A 15734-nucleotide genomic window follows, 5' to 3' on the forward strand; every position below is an offset into this window, starting at 1 on the left:
TACTGTGTGTACAACCACCACATTAAGGGTTAAGAGGATGAGCAAGAATTAATTGAAAGAAAGAATATACCATTGCAAGAAAGGTTTGTGGATCTGGAAGGATAGCTGTGTGTTTGAAACAGTTCTGTTGTGGGATCATTCAGTCATCTCACATTCAGACATAAGCCAGGTTTATTGGGAGATGGCTGAAGTGTATTTTTCTTACTGTGACATATGAGGTGAATCACCTTTATTATCAGATATTAACAGATATGATCATATCATATGCATTTCTTATGAATGGTCTTCATGAAGGCCCTTAAGGGGAAATGACCATCTCTGCACATGTAGGAGTGTGGACCACGGCGCAGACTCACACCATCACCATCTCCGCTCCTAACTTCCTCAGCCTGGCTCTGGTCCTGATGCTGCAGCTGGTCTCGATGCAACCTATGGTCCTGATGCTGCTACCAGTCTTGATGATGGTGCTCCGGGCTCTGCTCAAGTAATATGAAGCATGGTTGTCCTACTCCATGATTTAAACCTGCAGAGTATGCCAGTGACTAACTGTTGCTGCCAGTCATTCCATCCTGTCATTCTAATCTGTCTTTGTGTATGTAGGGGTCAGGAGACAGCCTGCTGTCAGTCAGTCATGGGTGCAGGGTGGGTTCCTGGATCATCTACTGACAGTGACCCTTGCTCTTTTAGGCTTGACCACCCCAGTACTATGCTGGGAGCATGCAGCAAGTAAGTAGCCTCCTCACCGACCATCCTAGATTCTACATCAGCCTTTTTGATTGAATGTACCTTTTTTTTAGTTCACTGGCCTGATCACAGGCTGACGTGCTGGCGTTCCTGGTGGAGGAGTTGAGTGTGTACAGCCAACCACAGGGCCTCTTAGACAGGCTCTTCAGCTGCCTGGAGAAGTGCGTGGACTATCTGCAGGTGCATTTTTTGCCCCCCTGACATCAAAAAACAAAAATATGAAAAAGAACATGAAAGAGGGAAACCATGCATGTGAAGTTCACAGTAATATTGAAGAACAGTGTGATTCCTTTGAACACAATATCCAAAGGCAATGTTCTTTTTTTGCCAAAGTTTCGACAAAGTTTCTATACCTTTCATTGAAGTTCCATTGATGATGGAAGATTCATCAAAAAAGCTGGAGCTGTGGCGGTCATACATACTAATAGAGCCTACAGGCCAGAATACCTAAATACCACTGCACCTATGTCTAGCCATCAACAGACTCCTTCCGTCATTGACTCCTTTCACTAAACAAGAATAAGTCATGTCATGTTGGGGCAATTTTGAAAGGCAGAGATATCTCATTTAGCTAAAACAGTTACCGCTGTGTCACCACAGAAAATGGGATAAATATTTTCTGGACAACAAAGCATGCCCTTCGACTGCGGTCTTTGCCTTCATGGCAAAGGTGACAGTTATGTCCCCTACATGTTGAGTGCCTCAAACTTCACCTTTAGCTAATTAAAATAGAGGAAATGGATACATGCCAGGAACACTTTAATAGACACCGCTAAAAGCATACTGTGTTTACCCTTTAGTTGAATTTACAAATCAGACAATGTCAGATGCAATATTCAGACGTAAAGTCAAGTCTGAGATCATAATGTCTCTGTCAGGGAGTGTGTTATTTCCTCTTCAGTCAAGACAGGTCAGTTTTATGACATTGGCTTTATTGATTGAAAGGAAAGACTCCTCCCCCTTTTCTATGTGTGATAAAAAGAATCTGAGGAGAGAGCCAGGGTGTTAGGAGGTGCACTCTGTTGGGAAATCTAGTTGGTGTGATGGACAGGGTTATCTCCGTAAATCTCCTACTTGGTGTCCTGGTCATATTGCCGCTGTTCGGAGTGGTCCGTGTACAAGCAAGAAGCCTCCTGACCCCTGGTAAGTATTAGCATACTTTTACCTTGAGGCCATCAAATCGGAAAAGGCTTTTCAGCTCACCTAAACTACGGGAAATACAATTAAAAAAATGAAATTGCTTTTATGGATCAAATACCTTGCATCATTTTCATTGGAGTAACTAAGTAAATTTCCAACCTTACTTACTTACTTACTATTAGATAAATAGCATGATAAATAGCTTGAGTGAAGAAAAACAACTTTCTGTGCTCTCTATTTTTCTCATTTAAGGTCTAGGAAACCAGATTTTACCCCATGAAAACAAGGCAGATATCCAGCAAAAAATTCTAGCATTATTGCTGCAGAAAACCTTGGAGCCAATTGACAAAAATGCTTTGGGTAAGATTAAATTTGACCTCAGTAAATTAACTGTTCACAGATCACAAACTGGACATATTACAACATTCTGCTTTGTACATACATAATTGTGCATGGTTTAAAATTCCAACAGAATTTGAACTGTTGGGCATAGAAGAGGATCTAGAGAAGGTAACTTACTTTTCACTCTACAAATTATTGAATGAGATATCAAATCCCTGAAGCTAAAACAAAAATGTGTTAATGTCATTAATAATGTATAATTTCATCAATGAAAGTAATTTATGCTTCCTTATTTGTGGATTACATTGGATTTAAAAATGTGTGGACAGACTGTTGAATCATTTACCAATGTGTGCAATGAACACTGCTAAGCCTTCAAATTAGGATGCAGTCCCCCTAACTATGCTTCCTGACTAGAGACATCATGGCTATAAAGGCTATGCTTTAACAATGACTTTAGGGGGAGACAGACAAGTCATTGAGCAGAAAGCTTGAGCTACTGGTTCTTGTTGTGCTAGAATGAAGCATGTTGCTAAGATTCACCTCTACTGTATATGGGGTTCACCTCTACTGTATATGGGAAACTTGAATTTCCCCTGGGGATTTGATAATCTGTGATAAAACTATGATAAATCTATCTATCTATCTATCTATCTATCTATCTATATATATATCTATCTGGGTTAAACTTTGTGATTTTCTCAAACATGACTTTACAGCTGCAGAGGCAGATTATCTCAAGGGCTGATGGAAAAGAACATAGCAAAAGAGAAGAAGGTCAGTGTTCAGTGTGTGTGTTCAAATATGGACACCGATAATAGGAAATGATATAATAATACTAAATGAAACTATCTTTCTTACAGCCTGTTTCTGGAAGTACTGTGTTTGATCACCAAGCCAGAGGACCGATGGACAGCATGACAGGAAACTTACTTCCTCGGGAGAAATGGCTTCAACAGAACTAGGTGGAACTACAAACAGCCTGCTTGGGAGATCATGAACACATACATAGATTCATCTTGGTAGATATCCCTTCACAAAAGCAGTGCAATCATGACCCATGGCTTTACAAGTTGAAACCCATTTTACATCTCATCCATCACCCAATTTACATGGATCCAAGGAAATGCCTAAAGAAAGTTAATAAACATATTACATTGATTCAACCCTCAAAACTAATGAGCGTTAACACCTAGTGTAACAACACTTATAACACTTAGTTGTCCTAAGTTGTTATTCATGTAGGTGTACGTATACCATTCATTTGTTAATAGAATAATAAAATAACATGATGAATATTCAAACTTGTATGCTATTATTTTGCTCAATGATTGAGATTGGTTGTTGGACCTTATGACTTACACTTAAACACCTGAAATAGTGAAAATGATCATGAACCACCTTTTCACTGAAGTATTATCCTTGATGATGTCACAACACCTCAAGTTAGCCTACACAACTGTTCCTGAACTGAACTTGTTTAGAATGTCTCCCTCTTGTGGTCATACAGTACTGAACCCTGCACTGTCTTGGGGCTGTCTTGGAACAAAACCACCATCACCACAGGAACGTCATCCTCAATTCATACAACAGCATTATCATAAAAATCTCAAGTCAAGTCAAGTCAACTTTATTTATATAGCATATTTCATGTGACAAGCACAGACTCAATGTTCTCCAAAAGAAAGAATAACACATAACATGACATGACCAAACAACAAAGATAAAATAGATACACATAAAAAGATAGAACTTAAAATACATACAATAACAAGTGAATATAAAAAATAAAAATAATAGAAAATAATTAAATAATCAATAATAATTAATCATAAAAAGTCAAATAAATAATTAAATGACTTAAATAGCCTTAAAAGCCTAATTAAAAGCTTGTGAGAATAAATGTTTTTAGTCTGATTTTAAAAGAATTCACTGTCGGAGCAGTCCTTAGTTTAGGAGGCAGGGAATTCCAGAGAGTGGGAGCATATAGTGACTAACCATGTGCTGAATTTGAGTTAATTCTGGGTATTGTAAAGAGCCCTTTACCCGAGGATCTTAGGGATCTGCAATGTGCATGTCAGAAATGTAAGAGGGAGCTACGCCCATCAATGATTTAAAAATAATCAGAAGTATTTTAAAATTCATTCTTTGCTTTACTGGGAACCAATGGAGTGATTTTAATACAGAACACTAATGTGTTCTGGTTAGTCTGGCTGCGACATTTTGGATAAGCTGGAGTTTGTTTAGGGTCTGTTTTGTCAGTCCAGCAAAAAGTGTGTTACAATAGTCTAATCGACTAGATATTGTCATGAGCTCTCTCTCTGCCTGGTAACACGTGCTGATTGAAGTCTGATGACCTCCACCTGTTCCTGCTCTGCTCTGCCTCACCCTCGTTACCTACCAGCTGCACTGCATTCACCACTCATCATGCCCTCTATATAAAGCCTTGCTTTTCAGTCCACACTTGTCAGATCGTCTGCAACCAGCACCAGTTACCTGCCTGTTTTTGAAAACGCCTCTGACTCTTTGCCTGTGATCCCGGACCCGCTCGACTACTTCTGTGTTCTCCAGCCCCGGTAATCTTGACCTGCCTTCCGTCCCTCTTCTACGAATACCGCCTAGTCCTTGACTGTACTGCTGCTTCGTTTCAATTGCTGTTGTGTGTGTGTGTTTCCCCCAGGACTTCCCGGATCATCCAGCTCCTGCCATCGCTGTTCGGCTACTGGGGGAACACACACACGCAGACTCTTGGAACTCCTGTACCCCCCCCGGAACCCCTGAAACCCCCTGAACCCCCAACCCTTAAATAAACTTTTGAACGTGACGCTTTTGTGGTCCTCGTCCTGTTTGGTGTCTGACAGATATAAAAGCATAAACCAGCTGTTCAGAGTCTGCTTGAGTTAAAACACATCTAATATCTTTATCTAGATATATTTCTAAGATGATAAAACACAGTCTTAGAAATATTTGATATGTGTTTCTGAAAGTCTAAGATCTAAGATCATGCCTACATTTCTGACATTCTCACACGGTTTTATAGACTGGGGAGTTAGAAATGAATGAAACTGATGTTTCAAGACCATCATTAAGCTTTAAGAAGTTTTGGGCCATCCAAGTTTTAATATCAGAAATGCATTGGATGAGGTCATTCACTGGACTAGGATTATTGGAAGAAACAGAGATATATAATTGCGTTTCATCGGCATGAATGATAATATTGTACTGCTGAATGATAGGTCCAAGTGGGAGCATGTGCAGATTGAAAAGCAGAGGACCAAGAATTGACCCCTGAGGTACCCCATATAAAATGTCAACTACATCAGAAGTAAAATGGCCAATAGAGGCAGAAAGTGATATTCCAGTAAAATAGGAGGAAAGTCAATGTAGAACTGTGCCTCTAAGTCCTACCAAGTGTTCTAGGCGATAAAGAAGAATTGAATGGTCGATAGTGTCAAAGGCTGCACTGAGATAGAGAAGTACCAAGATAGACACTTTGCGGTTGTCTGTGGCAATTTTAAGATCATTCACAACTCTGACCAGAGCTGTTTTAGTGCTGTGGTTCATTCTAAAACCAAACATTAAACAAGTTGTTATGAAACAGATACACCTGCAGTTGTTTCTGAGCAACTTTTTCCCATATTTTACCTAGGAACGGTATATTTGAAATTGGTCTACAGTATAACTTTCACATATGACAGGATCAAGATTGTTTTTCTTCAGCAATGGCTTTGTTGAGGCAGGTGGGAAAGATTCCAGACAGTAAGGAGGTATTAACAATGTCTAGGACATCAGCAGCCAAACAGCTGAATACCTTTTTAAACAACTTAGGCACTGGATCAAGAGCGCATGTTGCTGAACTACTTCATCTAGCTCATTCTGGTAATCAGAGAAAACAGAGAAGGCGTGGGTAGCAGACCTAAATAGCTGACTGAAGAAGGGGTGGTTATGTCCATCAGTGGAGGAAGTAGCAATATTACTCCTAATAGTTGAGATTTTATCATTGAAGTAGGCTGCAAATTCATTACACTTCTCACGTGTGGAGCTCAGCAGGTATATTGTTCTAGGGGAATTGATAAGTTTATCAATAGTATTAAACAGTATTTCAGCAATAATCTGGGAAAAATACTGCTATCGGGATATTTTAATTTCTTTGTTATATTTAATCAACAGGTCCTTATAGTTATTGAGGTCTGTCTGCAATTTGGTTTTACGCCACTTACATTCAGATTTGCTGCTGGATCTTTTTAGCGCTTTAATTTTTTCTGCCAAGGTGCTTTAGTTTTACCTGAAAGAGATTTGGTTTTCAAAGGTGCAATAGAGTCCATCATTTGTACAGTATAACTGAAAGGTCAGCCAAGTTGTCGCAGGACATAGAAGATTAATTAAAATAGGATTAAAATTAGAATTCAAATCAAGTAAAGAATGGAGCCAAAAAGATATGTCACATAACTTTTCTTAGAAAATATGATGATCAGTAAGGATCTCACACATTCTCAAGCAATGCATACAAAAAACTGTATGCATTGTTTATTATGTTATGTTAATATAGTGTATTTATATAGAATACTGTTGACCCATTGTTCTGAAATAGTCAGCCTTTGGTTTTGGCATTGTGAAGACAATCCACTATCTTACATGAACAGGCTTTCTGCTTAGGAGGGATGGGGGTAAAGACAGTGAAATCCATTTAATAATAGAGACTGGTAATGCAGTCCTGTACATGTCAGAGAGATCATCTAATGATCTAGAATCTTCTTGGATTATTATTATCATAGTACTGTACATGTAAATCCACAAGAATGTGAGATGGGTCACAGCTTCATATAGAGGCAAGTAGGATTATATCCCCCTTCCCCCAGTTGAACAGTTGGGTGATGTCTACAACTCACCAGTCATGGCTGTCCATCAGACCGGATGCAGGCTTGCCTGTGGTTAAAGTTTAGAAACTTGATAAACAGCCAATAAGCATGGGAGTTACTCTTCATCCTCCTGAAGCCTCTCATACAAAACCAAATGGCAATCGCCCAACCAAGTAAATGTTTCTGGTGTGCTGTGCTGAGAAGGTGAGTACAATCATAGTAATATCAGTTGTGACAAGTTCACAATTATGCTGGTTAGATATTATGAAATAATTATTACAATATAATTCTGAGAAACTGAGAACTATTTATTTCCTACATTTTATCAAATTCAATGCGGAAAATTATCATTTTCTTTAAACCATTTTCTGATAAAATGCTATATGCTAAAAGAGTTTTGTAATTTCTCCTGTTAGGGTTCATGAATAATAATAATAATAATAATAATAATAATAATAATAATAATAATAATAATAAAAAACATATTCACTTTGTGTCCTATGCTCTTCAGCTTTGCATCATGAGTTTCCTGGTTGTTGTGCTATTCATGTTGGGACTTCCCTCTGTGCACCCCTGCCCTGCTAGATGTTCATGTAATGCACAAGGAGCAGTTAACTGCAGAGGGGATATAACGGATATACCCAGCTCTATGTCGATCCATACCTACCTGCTAATACTGCAGGGAACAAATGTCCAGGTCCTCAGGAATCGAGTTCTTCAGCCTCTCACTCTTCTCCTCCGGCTGAGCATCACTGACAGCACTCTGGACACCATAGAGCCAGAGGTCTTTAACATGGCTCCACAGCTTCTGTCTATCAAGCTGTCATCAAACCATCTCTCCAGCTTCCCGTCAGGGGTGTTCCGGAGCTTATCTGCGCTCGAGCAACTGCACCTGGATGGAAATCAGATCACGGCAGTTCCCGCTGAACTTTTCGAGGGCCTTGGGAACCTGACTGAGCTGGACATGAGCAAGAACAACATCGCTGCGCTGGAGAGCAATGCCTTCCAGAACCTCCACAAGCTGCGCTTCTTAAACCTGGGGAGGAACTCACTTGCGCAGTTGCCTCCCAACTTGTTCCATTCCCTCCCGTACCTCCAGTATCTAATTCTTTACAGTAACCAGCTGAAGTCAATTCACCCCAATGAGTTTGATCACCTCAACAACCTCCTGGAGCTCAAGCTCCACAGCAATCAGATCAGCAGCATCCCGCCTCAGCTCCTCTGGAACATGCCATACCTGCAGACGCTGACTCTGTCTGGAAATAAGCTTCAGACCCTTCCAGAAGAGAGTCTGTACCACCTCCATCACCTGACCAAGTTAACTCTGTACAGTAACCCCCTTGATATCCTACCGGAACGACTAGTGGGCCACATGCCAAAGCTTACGGAACTGTATCTGTATGGTACCTTACTCACCACTGTCCCATGGAACCTGTTTGCCAACATGACAGGGCTGTTACACCTTAATTTCCACTTGAATGAGAAGTTGAACTCTCTACCTGAGGACCTCTTTTGCTGCAATCCAAATCTGGTAAAGCTGTCTTTGAAATCAAATGCACTCCAGAGCTTACATCCTCAGCATTTCAGTCGTCTCCCCAAACTTAAAACACTTTTCCTAAATGGCAATAGACTTATGTCTCTCCCTGAAGGAATCTTTCATAACTTGGGAGAAATTGAGGCAATTGCGTTACATGAAAACCAGCTCCAGACTCTTCCTGGAGATGTGTTTACCATTTGGAATTTTACTCACACACCCCAAAGCGTTACACTAGCTGACAACCCATGGAACTGTTCATGTAGTATCATGGGTTTGGCAACATGGATCAGAAATAACCCAGGGACGGTGAAAGACAAAGAACAGGTAGCATGTATGAAACCTTTCCACCTTTACAATGTCACTCTGAGGTCTCTGAGTTATCTTTTATGTCAGCCAGCTACTAAAGTCATGACCACAGTGGTCCCACCAACCACCGAGCAAACGACAGAGACCAGCATGACTACAACAACACCAATCACCGAGCAAACGACAGAGACCAGCATGACTACAACAACACCAATCACCAAGCAAACGACAGAGACCAGCATGACTACAACAACACCAATCACAGAGGAAACGACAGAGACCAGCATGACTACAACACTAACCACAGCTCCAACAATGATTCTTCCCAGGTTGACTTCACGACGTCCCAGGTTGACAGCTACGGCACATACAACCCCCTCAATTGCCCCTCTGCCTGAGACGCCAGCAACAAGCTCACCTCATCACAACCATGCCTCCACAGAGAATGGAGCTCTCCCTATATACAAACCAATCAACCAAAGTGTTGTGACCCACTGGGTGGTCCTTGAAAATGGGCCAGACATTGTCCACAACAACCGGCACAGGGGATGGGTGTACTTGTGGACAGTCCCACCCAGCGGAGCCTACAGCGATTTCCTGATGACTGTCCATGTCATCATGCTGGTGGTTGGCGTGGTTCTGATTGTGGCCAGCATGTACACCCTCTACCGACTGTATGAGGTGATATGCACTCTGGCTGCAATCCAGGGATGCAAGATTATAGCCATAGGGGGATCAAAAAGGAGAGAGCACATGCTCTAATAAAGATTTTTCAGGATTTCAGGGCTATTTCTTGTGTTTGCAGATTGTGTGCTGGATTTCCAAAGTTTGGATAGAGGGGTTCTTACCAGTTGGTGGTGACGACCTTACAATTCAAATTAATCTCTCACATGGACTCACTAATAGCCAAAGTTGCTTTATACATAAATGTGTGCATGGTAAAAAGGTCTGTCAAGATAGCATGGTGAAACAAATACTCATTTTGTTGTTTTGTCAAATTTATTCTAACATGTTTCTTCCACATTTATCATCTGTATGTAATTGTTTTCAGGAGAATATAGGCTACATAAGCCTCTTGCTTGACATTGATATTTGCATTATGTTGTGGGTTTAATGCTTACTGGTTGTCCAGTGAATCTGTCTAAATGTTTTGGTAAGTACAGTATATGTCCTAGAAAAACCTTGGACATATCACTTGATTGATGTTTATGTCTATGTGTTTATACTTTTTTTTATAATCCACTGAAATTATATCAGTCACCATTATCCAGTATTACTGAAAATGTACAAAATGCTTTACAAACTTTCCTTCTGATTAAAAAAGGCACATCATTTAAAAGATACAGCACAGTCCAAATAGTCACTACCGGTTGCCACCTGGTGGCAAAGGTCCACACTGTCTAATAGCAAGCACAAACTCTGACCTGTCATCTTCCTTCTTCAATATCATGACTTGTTATAATACTATCAACCGTGGGAATAGTATGAAACCACGGTGATGGATTTACGGTCATTATCCTCCACTATATCTCTTTAAGTGATCTTGTGTGTCTGGCACTTGTGCAGGCAAACTGACAAGTAGGAATTATCCTAAAACAGCACTTGACTCCAAAAACATCAGCTCAGTGATAACAGCGGCACATAATGCTAACTTTATATGTACTGTGAATAAAGCAAGGTAAACCTGATAGAAAATTGAGCCGCATTTACTCATCACGACCAGCCACCGGAAAGATATGGGAGGGACATGTGCTGAGTTTGTTGATAGAACGCTATGAAACTGCCACTCCTCGTGACTCAGTGAGAGTGGGGTAATAATTGTCTGGGTACACTCATCACAAATAGCATTCCACACACTTCTGACATACCATCCAGCTTGTGCCAATCAAGACATAACTTACATAGTTCCACCACAGATATATGCTTTTTTGGCACATCTGATATTTAAGCTACATACATGTGAACACACGGGGAAATCAGCCACACATAAACCAACAAGGAAAGTGTGTCTTTGAGAGTCACTTGTGTTATCCAAACAGTGAACCATGAGCTGTCTGAGCAATTATTGACCCTATAAGTTCATTGGAAATTAGAGGAGTGATCTCAAACAAATCAACCAAAGTACCAGATGTTCTTCAGTGATATTGAAACACACAACTGTTTATTTAAAGACATAATTGTAATGTACATAAAGATCTTACACACCATCTAAAACCGTCCTCTGAAAAAAGAATGGTTTATGTATAGCTGCACTTCCACGTTGCTATGAGTCAGTGGCTGCGCTGATTTTTTTCCACACCAAAATCCTATTTTTCTGACAGACATGTATTTTCCTTACATTCTTTATTTCCATGTGTACATTGTTTTTTTTGCAAATGATTGCTTTCAAAACTAAATGAACCTTAAAAGTAATACTTTAAATAGATTGTAAAACTATCAGAACAAGGCAAATGCAACAGCAAATGTTTTGCGCCGAATGAGTCATTTGCTTGGTTGTGACAGAGTGGTACCACTGGCATCCACAAACCTGCAGAAACATGCCTCAAACGTCAGTTAGCCGAGATGTGAAATACGTGTAATACAATGCAATGCACAGAAATCATTCAGAGCTGATCTACCGAAGACAAAACAGCTGTGCCAAAAAATGCCCAAACTACTGTTTTCAAAGATGCGAATATATGAATTCAAGGACCTCATCCCCAGTGGACGGAAGCCAAGAAAGTAAGATCGCTGTTTTAGGGAGAATAATGTGGGAGTCAAAGTTTGGAGCATAACAGAGATTTGTACAATGAGACAATAACGGGGATAGAAAACTAGGCAGATGAAGTTGAATTTGGTTATGTATTGTGTGAATATATCCTCTGCTCTCTTTAATATGATACATAAGGAAATAATAATAAGGAAGACAGGATAAGAGATGGAGAAAAATGTCAGTAAGTTATTCTGCATTGAATCAAAAGCATAATGGAAAAAGGGACCTGTAAATCAAGCGTTTAATTTCCATTTGTGTGTTGGTGGTGGTAAGATCAGTGTTCCGCATTAACTTTTGTGGGCACCCAGAAAACTTCCCATACAGGGTAACTCCCCAAAATCATGTCGGTTGCAGTTGAATGTGAGAATGGACTGACCTTTTGCTGTTCTACACTACAGGCTCAATGGTCTCCTAAGCAGAAAGGGACAGAAAAACAATATTAGATGCATCCTGGTGCGTAAAATTGCAGAAAATTCACCATGTGATGATTACAGGTGAGTAGCTACCAGTAGCACCAGTAGACACAATACTCATGTGTCCTCTTGTTACATAGGGGCCGGAACTCAGTTCATTAACCAGTGTCAGAACTTTCCATCTCACTGTTATTCAATTTCTTTTACTGTGATAGGTCTAAGGTTCAATGTGGCAACACAGCGTCTCTGGGAGAGCTGTTGAAGAACAGATGTGAGTGAATAGTTCAATAGAACAAACAATTTAATGTCCATTTCTCTCTCTCTCAATGTTAACCATCACCAGTACACACCTATCATTTCTCTCACAACAGACTACCTTGTAACCTTCAGGGAATTCCTCCAGTCTGAGTTCAGTGAGGAAAACATTGACTTTTGGCTGGCGTGTAGAGACTACCGAGACTTCACGCCACCGGCCTGCCGTTTCCTGAGGGCCACAGAGATCTACCAAGAGTTCCTCCATCCAACGGCAGTGAAAGAGGTCAGGACAGGAGCAAGGGAGGAAGGAGCTCCTCCCTCACTCTGTGGGAATTACTAGAGACTAAATGGCATCAGAAAGGGATAAAATGAACAGCCATGAAATTAATTAAATCTAATTTAAGTCAAAGTCTAATTTAATCTGATCAAGGGATGACGGGATGTTACAGTGCAATATGGGTTATATTCTGTGTAAGAAAGAAATGACAAATAAATAGCTATATAATTTAATTGTCACCATACCACAAGCAAAATAATTCCACAACAATCAAGGATGACATTTCTGTTTTTGGCATGCTTATATTCAATAAGTATCATTTAATGATAACATGCTTTTTTTTTATAAATAATTTTAAATAAATTATTAATTATAAATAAATAAATTTGTTTTTTAACATAAAAATATTAAATTATTTGATATGTAATCCGTTCCTGCCTAATGGCTGCCTAAAGAGGCTTAATCTCAATAATCAATTCTGGATTTCACCCACAGGTCAACGTTGATCAGTGCACTCGGGACAAGGTCAAAAGGTCGATGGCCGAGGCCAGCCCATGGTGTTTTGATGAGGCCGCAGCGCACGTATTCAGACTGATGGAGAGCGATTCCTGGCCACGCTTCCTGCACTCCAGTGCCTGTGGGCGTCTGAGGGCAGGAGGACCTACTGTACCTCATCTCACATCATCCAGTAAATGTCAATAACTGAGAGGGCTTCACCACTCACTGCAGAGCTTCCAGACAGCAGCGAGCAGAATGTATGAGGAAGGAAGTTTGGTTGCTGACACACACGGGGGGCCTGAGGAAATGACTAGGCGGTACAGAAAGCAAAATGGCCATCTGCAGTGCGCAAGTCGGGGCCTTATCACAGATCTCGGCTATAGATGGAACAGTTATGACATCATGCTTGGCCCTCCAACGCAATGCGAAATGCTTGGCTTTCCGGTATACACACCTAGGAGCGATGTTACACAAAGGCCTGACATTGTTTGGTGACATAACTGTATTTTTTTGTTACTGGTTCCTCAGAGATTCACATTTTAATTTAGCTATGCGCTTAGAATGAGTTACAATTTTACTTATTAGCTTAAGTTGCCAAAATAAATCCTTAGACCTTTATGTGTGTCAGCCATTTACAAATGGCCAAAATGTGCAAGTGCCATTTTTAAAAAAGTTTTGTGATACTTTCAAAATCAAGTTCAAATGACATGGCTTGTATATATTTTAGTCACATGACTGATGCCACTAATTGATGTTGAGCCCATCACGTTGGTGGGGACCATGCCGTCATGAAAGGGGAAAATTGGCTGCATCAACCTTCGACCCTTTTCAGCAAAAATGGCTTCCTCTTGTGAGTGAGGAGCCTTTAAAAGGCAATCTTAAGGATCTAAAAATAAATGTCAGACTGGCCCAAAATTCCACCCACAGATTTAATGTCATCAGGGCAGTAAGGCGTGTATAATCTCTCTGAATGTACCTCCTTGTTAGGAAAGCCATGGCACAAGCATTAGTTTTCACGGCTGCTGTGACGTTTATGCTTTCCCTTCATTACTGCAAAAAATGCTTCCTAAACAGAAGGAGCTGTGAGTTTATTGTGTTAACCATGAAATAAACAGCTTGCTTAAAATGAAGATGATCGGGTATACTGTTTTGTGTGTTTTCCCGTCATCATAGTTGTGTTGAGTATGCTGACTAATGTTATGGGTTATAATAAATCTATATCTCCATCTTCACATATAGTAAGTGTGTGATGGATTACTCAACCATGAGGTGAGCCACCATCACTCATTGATTTCATATGAGTCAAGAATTATTTTTATTTAATATCAAAGGCACCATGTGGAACCCCTCCATGGCCGCAATCTCCACATCACTGTCCAATTTTCCCCTAACATTTTTTGAAGAGATAGATTGCATGTATACATTTCCAGAATTCTGGTGATAGGATGACACGTCAGAGGGCCCATTGCTCTACTGTGAGCTCAGATTGTCTCTGTCCCAGCCATAAGGGTAGAAGGCATACTCAGTCTGATTAAGAGCTGATTGTTACAGTAGGTGTGAATACGCACAGGAACTGTGTGTCTGATGCGTCCTGGTCAGTTTCTCAAGCGTGGTTGACAAACGTCATGGGTGCAAACTGGCTGATGGAACACACGCGGCAGGATCCCTCTTTGGTGACGGAGGTTGGCCTCTTCGCAAACGGCCCAGGTCATGGCATGGCACGCACCAACAACCAGCTGATCCATCAGCCGCACACAGCCTGCTCATGTTTTCCCTAAACCGCAAGTGTTGCCATGGCAAACAAAGGGGGAAATGAACAAGCCCAGAGTGTACAACTTCAGCTTCTCTGTCTGAAACTCAGAATTACTCAGAGAGAGGGAGAGAGAGAGAAAGCAGTGATGGGATTGGCTAGTGTTGTGTTTTCCCCCCCTTCTGTCTCCAGCTCTTGATGTTCCCCTGAAAATGTGAGCTGTCTATATGTGGAAGTAATGAGTGTCCATTGCTAATGGTTGAATGCATGTGGCCATCTTTGGGCAAGTTTGGAAAGAACAGGTTGGCCTCAGATCTGACATGGCATGATTGACAGGAGATTACACCCCCGGTGTGAGAAATACTCACTCTGCCGTACAGCAGAGAGATCACATGTAATAACAGCACATGCACTAGACAAAAATGTAAAGTAATGAGCTTTTCAGGTTAGTATGTAATCCTGTGCAATAGTAGAGTCAAATAATGGTAAAGTAAATAGGTAAAGTAAATAATGGTACTTTCAAAAGTAATGCTTTACAAAAGATGGAAGCCAAATAATTGAATGGCAACTTGAACAAAGGGCCCATGTTTCTTGTTGTTATTTGTGGTGTGATGGCTTACGTCCTCTCCAAAGCATGGAAGAAATATGGAGCATCCTCAACGTGAGCATTAGCGTCAGACCAGGGCGTCCCTATGTGGCTTCCGTCAGAAAAAAAACAAAGTGTGTGAGAGAGAGAGGGAGGGAGAGAAAGAGAGAGATAGAGACAGAGAGAGAGAGAGACAGACACAGAGAGAAAGAGAGAGAGAGAGACTTCCTCTTTTTGCTGCGGATCGTCAAGCACCAGTAAGTGATGTTCATTAC

At 40.7% G+C, this 15734-nt stretch overlaps 3 protein-coding genes across 3 annotated transcripts; all 3 read left to right on the forward strand.

Moving 5' to 3' along the window:
* The first annotated feature begins 1729 nt into the window (after positions 1-1729).
* uts2d (urotensin 2 domain containing) lies at positions 1730-3530 on the forward strand. The gene is made up of 5 exons (XM_042057216.1): positions 1730-1887; positions 2137-2244; positions 2357-2394; positions 2946-3003; positions 3090-3530. Exons 1-5 carry the CDS (start codon positions 1788-1790, stop codon positions 3113-3115), a joined length of 330 nt encoding a protein of 109 aa, XP_041913150.1. The 5' UTR covers positions 1730-1787; the 3' UTR covers positions 3116-3530.
* Positions 3531-7222: 3692 nt separating this feature from the next.
* Positions 7223-10271, forward strand: LOC121678453 (platelet glycoprotein V). Its single transcript, XM_042058037.1, has 2 exons — positions 7223-7289; positions 7597-10271. The coding sequence occupies exons 1-2, from the start codon at positions 7263-7265 to the stop codon at positions 9688-9690; spliced, it is 2121 nt and encodes a 706-aa protein (XP_041913971.1). The 5' UTR covers positions 7223-7262; the 3' UTR covers positions 9691-10271.
* Positions 10272-11454: 1183 nt separating this feature from the next.
* si:ch211-117l17.6 (regulator of G-protein signaling 21) lies at positions 11455-14253 on the forward strand. Its single transcript, XM_042056741.1, has 5 exons — positions 11455-11649; positions 12079-12174; positions 12309-12364; positions 12465-12631; positions 13121-14253. Exons 1-5 carry the CDS (start codon positions 11573-11575, stop codon positions 13325-13327), a joined length of 603 nt encoding a protein of 200 aa, XP_041912675.1. The 5' UTR covers positions 11455-11572; the 3' UTR covers positions 13328-14253.
* The last annotated feature ends 1481 nt before the right edge of the window (positions 14254-15734 follow it).

This window comes from Alosa sapidissima, chromosome 12 (assembly GCF_018492685.1).
Source record: "Alosa sapidissima isolate fAloSap1 chromosome 12, fAloSap1.pri, whole genome shotgun sequence".
Classification (NCBI taxonomy): Eukaryota; Metazoa; Chordata; class Actinopteri; order Clupeiformes; family Clupeidae; genus Alosa; species Alosa sapidissima.